General features: G+C 44.9%; 1 protein-coding gene across 1 annotated transcript in view; it reads right to left on the minus strand.

The window, feature by feature from the left end:
- The window catches only part of LOC129344861 (uncharacterized), a 44573-nt gene extending 43919 nt beyond the window's left edge, over nt 1–654 (minus strand). Inside the window, exon 1 of the mRNA XM_055001770.1 lies at nt 417–654. Within this exon, the coding sequence (XP_054857745.1) occupies nt 417–425 (9 nt within the window). The 5' untranslated portion in view covers nt 426–654. The remainder of the gene's footprint in view (nt 1–416) is intronic.
- Nucleotides 655–7375: the final 6721 nt, after the last annotated feature.

A 7375-nucleotide genomic window follows, 5' to 3' on the forward strand; every position in this document is an offset into this window, starting at 1 on the left:
TCCTAACAAAGGATGCTCAAGGATGCGGAGCCTGTCGAACAATCCATACAGCACCCCCTCCTGCATTCGCAGTTCGATGGGATGTCCCCCAAAGGCTATATGTATGAATTATGGATTCCATTAACCAACTTGGCTTAGAGGAAGAGAAGGGAGAAAAAAGAAGCCGCTGCCTTTAATTCCGCCCTCTGAATCATTGTCTCATACCCAAGAGTTGCCGCTTGGGCTTCACCACTTCCAGCTCTAACCCCATTAATTTGATTTTCCAAAACATTTAGCAGAGTCTTTTCTTTCCCAACCGCACCAAAATGGTCTGTCCTTCCACATAACTCTCTCTTCGCCCTGCTGCTCTCGCTCTATACCCGCTGGCCGCACTAAGTTCTCCATCTTGACAAGGACAAAAATAATATTAAACCAACCTTTCCCATTACGGCTCTCGGCACCGAGCCCGTCGGAGGCCCATCAGCAAGACGAACGACACGTTCCACAGAGCATATGCTTAGTAGTTTCCTGAAACACCAACTTGGCCACACGCAATGGAGGCACAAAGTATCATCGGACTGGGTGGGGGGAATTACGGCAGAAGCCCATGAAAGGGAAGCCACGTCGTATTTTTTGGTGGTTCTCTCGTTAAATACTGAAAAGGTGGGTCAAGCAAGGATGTGGAGAAAGAGTTTCCCCCTCCACCTGCGTCAGGATGCCTTCTTATAAAGGTAGGCCTACCTGTAGAGAATAGGAAAAAGCAGGTGGTGGAAAGGAAGGAAAGAAGGAGGGGGGAAGAAGAAGAAAAGAAAATCTACGAAAGATGGAAAGGAGGAAAGGGAAAGGAAGAAAAGGAGGGAAATAATGGAAGAAGGAAAGAGAGAAGGAAAGCAGGAGGGAAGGATACAAAAGAGGTATGAAAGGAGTGAAAGAAGGAAAGGGCTGAAGGATTGGCACTGGGCTGTCTCCTTACCACAGCTGCACAATCAAAGCAAAGACAGATATGTGAAATTTTTTGTCAGACTCAAAAAAACCTCTCTGTTTCCCAAGCCCTCAATGAGCCCACTCTGTCCAGCTTTTCGGTACCCATGAAATCTAAAACCAGCCTGTCCGTCACCCAGGATACAGACTTCACTGAGTTAATCATCACCGTTATTGCCAAGGCCCCAGCCCCAAGAGGAGGGGGGGCAAAAAAGGGGGAAAGAATGACCAAAGAGGGCTGGCAAACAAGGACCTCCACGAAGCCCCCCATCCACCAACCCGGGGGCTGGTTTTTCTTTTCCTCCTTTTTCTTTTCTACCTGGGCTACGTCGCTTTGATCCTGTCCCCTTCTCCAATCTCCCTTTCCTGGCCTTCCTTCCTGGAGTCCAGAGAGGCAGTGTTTGAGCGGCTTTTGAAACAAGCAGGTATCAATTATCTTCCAAATGGGAATGTGGTGCCTCCGGTTTGTACCCAGGTAGCTCCAGGTCTGAAGAGGAATGTGAGTCGAGCGTGGAAAAAAAAAAGCCCTCTTCTAACTTGTTAGTTAACCTGCCTGCCTGAGCCTTAATCAATAGCCAGGAACTCTGAAAGGAACAAAGAACAAGAAAAGGGAGCCGTAATCTCCAGTCCCCATCAGATAAGCCATTCTTGGAGTCGCAGAAGACAGGCTGGCTTGTCCATTAGCTTCCAGAATCTAAGAGATGATTCAGAAGTCGCCACGGCCTGTCTATAATTTTTCTCAAGTTTGTTTTGAACTTCAGTCCGTTGCTTTATCTCCTATATTATTTTTTTGGTTCTCGTGCCATTTTAATTCTCACTCAAGAGCGGGGAGGAAGGCCATCCGATTCTACTAAACTCACTCTCCTTATGCTAAGTTTGAAAGTGAGGTTTCCTTTCAGCTTGCTAGGGCTTACACCCAAGTACATTGTAGCCAAACAGTAGGTAAGTTTTAGGTTTCTGCAATCCTAACCAACACTGTGACAAGGGATTTGCTTGCAAACTTCTCTTTTGAGTAAAATGTCCAGGATCGAACTGTCCCGGGGAACGGCGGGGGGACACTCTGTTGAGCTAGCTGCATTCTCAGTTCTGGTCCCCCACAACATTCAAGGAGGGGCTTTGTATTCCACCTGCCCCCCCAAATGCATTCTCAATTTTCTAACTAACCAGTTTTTCAAAGACAAGTTGGGGGGGGGGTCTTAAATTAACATGTGACAGCAACCATATTGGATGTTTCATTTGCATTTTTGTAATTCTCAAACTCATTATGGGCTTCTTGATGAGAGTGGCGGCCTGCAATCACCCGCCTGACCTTTGGGTTGTTCGGAATAAAAGACATTTTTGGAAGGGGGAGAAAAACCAAGGTCGCTTGAAGCAGAAAGCCAAAGAGAAACAACAAACTGAACATTTACCATCTTTGAAAAACAAGACGGAAATCAATTTGAAAAAGCTTTGTCGGAATGCTGTATGGATAATTAAGCAGATTTGAATTTACAATTTTGTCATTAAAAAGAAACCAGCAATCTCATCTTTTGTGTGTGTGTGGGGGGGGGGGCAGGGGCGGGTGTTTTATGTCCTTCTACTGAAGAAATGAATTATTATCATGATCTGCTACTTTGAATTTATCTGCCATAATTTCCTCAGGGCAAGCGGCTTCAAGTTTATGAGCTTTAAACTCAAGTTAATATCAAAACTTCTCTTAGCAGTAGGATCAGGCATTGCTGCATTTGTAACCTGGAAAGGAAAGTTTGCACCTCGCTCAGTTTTCAATCTGAACTGATTTTATTGTCTGTAGATATTTTGGGCTGGCTAAATACAACAGGAAGGCGTAGCGATACTCGGTACCCATAACAGTCAATCTTTTATGAAGTATTATTAAGACAGCTAGGGGAAGAAAATATCAAATTGTGCAGTCATACAACTGTCTACTTACACAATAAATGTTACCGAGCCCCTTTAAGTCCATTTTCCGGGACTCTTTGATGGGGCAAAAAAGGTTACTGTCTACGCCACAATCATATGCATGATTACTCCAAGTAAGCCCCCAGTTCAGTACTGCTTACTCCCCAGTAAATACATTCAGTGCTGCAGTTCTAGATTTTTCAGTGCGGATACAAGGCAGAGTAGAAGCCACACTTTGAAATCTGGTTGTTTATTGATATCCTTGTGCATTGCGAGTTATCTGATTTTAGACTACAGCTATATTAATAAGTTTGGGCTTTTAAAAATAGGACTTCAGACTTTTTGGCTGCCATCCTATGCACACTTATCTGGGAGTAATCCCCCACCCCGATTTACACCTACACCAATTTAGCAGTGCTATGGATTTTAATGGAACATTCCTCTAGGAGTGCATTCTAGAATGGCACCCTTAAACAAATGTACGCACTTGGAGGTAAATCCCATTGGAACCGATAGGATTTACCCCTCAAAGTAAATGTAGGATCAGGATATTATGGCTGATCTTGTAGGTAGAAATTTCTGAACCCAAAGACTATATTAAAGTGTAAGAGGCCAGTAGGCTCCTGGGATAAGATGGGTGGGATGAAAATATTTTAATTAAAAATAATAAATATGAAAACGTAATTATCATACATTATAGAGTTTTAGTAGGAGAGCGGCTCCTCAAATGTCCATTTCTGAACCATCCATTCTATTCAACGGTCGGCAAACTGAGTTATTCAATGCCTATTCATGAACGTATTGCATATATTAACATATTCATTTTTCAACTTAACAAATCTCGGGGTGGGAGGGGGGGGGGCAGGAATCAGTACCTAATCTGCTGCTGGTGGTGGTGGGGAGAACTGAGTTATATAAGTTTACCAGATTTCAAAGAAGGGTCTTTAGATGGCCTGAGATGATTTTTTTACATGGTTATTCTGATCACTGGAAAACCACTATGAAAAGATGAGCTACACATAGGGAAGTCTGTGGGTTCACTCTCGTCTCTGCCTCAAACTCACAAGGTGACCTTAGGTAATTCACCCAGCGTCGGCCTCCCTCGCTGCAACACAAAGATCATAACACAACTGGGGACATGGCCCCATTTGACATGGTTAGCTCCAAACACCTAAAATCTGTAGGAATTGTGCATATGATGGTTGCTTTAGAAGCTAGTTTGGAACAGCACTGAACAAAGAATGACGACTTCTAATTTAAGGGCTTTGATCAAAGTAAAGGTAATGAGCTGGCAGGACGGACAGGTTCCTTCTTTCCCCATAATTATTGCCCCCCCCCCCCGAGTTCTGAGCTCAAAGGTCAAAAAGTATTGAGATTGAGATAGTTTTGAACAGCACTTTTCTAAAATTCCAAGCAGATCAAAATGGTTTCTTGTCTTTTTGAGAACTCATAAACGAACCTTCCAGAAAGTGGTTTTCCTAACAGGTGAAGGCCAAGCAAATATTATCCATGGACTCCCCTAATGTTCACAGTGTCCAACTGCCTCTTCCTGCTTTTGGACCAACAGATGACAAGAGGTTTTGCTTGCTTCCAAATACACGTCTTAACTCTCACCCAATTTACTGTGTCAACAAAAGCAGGAACAACCCAAAAGCCAAAGATGACCCCAAAGGTCATTCTCTCCACCATTTTCCCCTGCACGCAGACCATTAAAATAGTTTAAACACCCTCCCACTGGCCAGCAAAAGAGTTCTGCATGCAGCAATTTGGAGTGACCAGTTCTTTTGTCTAATGCTTTTCTGAGACCCTACGAGACACAGCAAGTAGAGGCAGGTTGGGTTTGGAAGAAGTGCTCCTGCAAGAGTGAACGAAAGCGCAGCTTAGGAGGAAGCAAAATGTTCACTCCAAGATGTGCTTTTATGAACGACTCCAGAGAGAACGGAAAAGAACAGGAAGATCAACTCAAAATGGCTCCTCTGAGCCGCAAGCCAACGGAATCAAGGGTTCTATTCCATTTCAAAATCTCCCAAAGAAGACCAAAATAATGCCTTTCCCTCCAAGCTCCACGTTACATAATTATTTGTGCAAGCAAGCAAGACCGATTTCTCTCTCTCTCGTTCTCTTTCTATCTCATGTCAAAGCAAACCAAACTAATTTTACAAGAAACAAGGCTACAAACAGACTCTCTTGCTTTACGTCGAGACCAGAAAGAAACAAGACCAGCGTCACCAATGAGACAAAGATGTTTAGGATTCAAAGACAGTTACAAACCCTGCTTTGGCTGTTCTTTTCTCCATCTCAGGATGTCTTCTAAAAAAGCTCCCACCCACCCCCCGACAGCTGTAGTTCAGTCATCACAACCATTTCCAAATCTACCTTCTTTGTAAAGATCACGGAGACGAACTCCCCCCCCTCCCCATTGGCAGCCTGTGATTGAATTTCTTCCTTCAGCCTCTACCTGTCCCAACTGGTTTGACTAGTTGTAAGGTGAACATTTGAATTCATGAGTTTTCAGCCATCCCACCCCCCACCCCACCACCTCCGCCTTCCATCTCAAAGCAGACAAAACTTGATACGGTTTTTACAAAACTTCCTTCAGTTTACCTGGAGAAAGAAGCAAGACAAAAGAAATGGGAACAGGAGCTCTTAAGCGCACCTAAGCAAGACAAGTTTGCTATGGCCGACCGCAAACACCATTAAACTCCAATTTAGAGCTCATCTGGCGTGTTACGACTGAAAAACTGGAACCTGTTGCTTACAAGGACTGGGAACCCATTGAAATAACTTTGGGGCAAGGTGCCCAGTAACCTTTTCCCAACCCAAGACCACCATCAAGCTTCGAACATCAATAAATACATTCATAAAACAAGTCACAGCAAGAATCACGTGAGCTACGATTTCATCTTCGGCTCTTTCCACATCTCGACAGCAAACCCGGTGCAGGAATGGGATTTCTCAGCCAGAAGTTTTGCAAGATGATGACGTGGCTTTTTTTTTTTTTTGGAGGAACGTGAGAAGCACGTAAGCGAGCAATCATAACATAATTAAACTACCGAAAAGAAAAGCAAATCCTTAAAAAAAATTACAAAAGCAAAAAAAAAAATTAAAAGGTGGGGGGGACACGCAGTATTGCACGATCATCGCAGAAGCCCGACCATCTTGCTTGTTTAAGCTGGAATACAGAAGAGACGGAGAATGTGTAACGGCTCGGCTTACATGTACCTCCTCGACCCCTCCCTGCGCAGGTGCATTCTTTACGTCCAACCAATCTCCTTGCCTCCAGCCATGAACAGGTGTGTCCTGCCATCTTGGGATAGGCCAAGAGGGGAAGTGTCTGGTTTGATGTAGACACGGACCCCCACAATAGGTTTCGCAGCCTCCCACCTCCAAAGGATCATTCCCTTTCAAACGTGGGTGGAAATAATAAAAGAGAGTTTAAGCTTGTGGGGCTACCGTGCTATATAAAACCGTAGCAGGGTTTGCGTCTCCGATTGCTCTCAGGCTTCAAATCTGCTTTGGGGGGAAAAATGCAGGCTAACCGGTTGCCAAAGGCTTTACAACAGGGTGGATAACCTTCCGGCAAAGGACTCCTGTTAGGAAACCAATCTCCCCTCCTCTTATGTCACCACAATGGCCACAAGGCAGGGAAGGGAGGAGAGGACCTCCAACGAGGAAGCTGCCCGCAGTGGCATTCCATAGCAGTAGGATGCAGAATGGTTTCATCCACCAAAGATTGCCATCAGCGTTAATTCTACCTGGTGTGCTGTCCGTTCTGGGTTGTTGTTTTCTTTTGAGGATCCCTGTTCCATTGATGTGTGTTACAGTTTATGAAGCAGAAGCTGTTGACTCGGGATCCTTGTACAGTTAAGGCATTATTAATCTGGGCTGATGCCCCCGGAATGCATTTGTGTTTAAGACCACACCTTGCTGGGTATGTCTATCCCGTACCGGCATGCTTTGTAATGATCCCATGAACCAACGGACATTAAGTGATCCACCAGAAATTGGGCCCTGGTCCGTGTTCGAGCTTCTGCTCTACCCCTGGCTTGCAACATCAAAGCTGGGGTTCTTGCTGGTTGACCTTGGCCTGACTCAGCAAGATACTTGGTAAACCCGAGGTACCCAATCAGGGACCCTTAAATGTCACAGGATAACTTATTTGCATTCAGTGATCTTAAGAATGCAGACTTGCTTGAGAACACGAGGAGAGCATTTGTGGGATCAGGCCAAATCCACCTAATCCAGCATTCTTTGCAAGAATCCCAGCAACAAGCAGACACTCGGCGGTCCAGTAGGAATTGGCCAGAAGCCTATTGATAGACCACAGTCTAGGCCTTCCTTTTTTGGGGCCCCACATCGATGCTAAAGAACGAGCACGTTAGCAAAAGGAAATTGTTGGAGGTATCCAGCGCAATATGATTGGCATAGGCAAGAGGAGGCCCTGGGCCAAACCCAGGGCTTTCCGTCGGCCATCTTGCAAGCTGAGAAAAAGGCAAAGGGCTCCTTAATATTTTCT

This window comes from Eublepharis macularius, chromosome 17 (genome assembly GCF_028583425.1).
Source record: "Eublepharis macularius isolate TG4126 chromosome 17, MPM_Emac_v1.0, whole genome shotgun sequence".
NCBI lineage: Eukaryota > Metazoa > Chordata > Lepidosauria > Squamata > Eublepharidae > Eublepharis > Eublepharis macularius.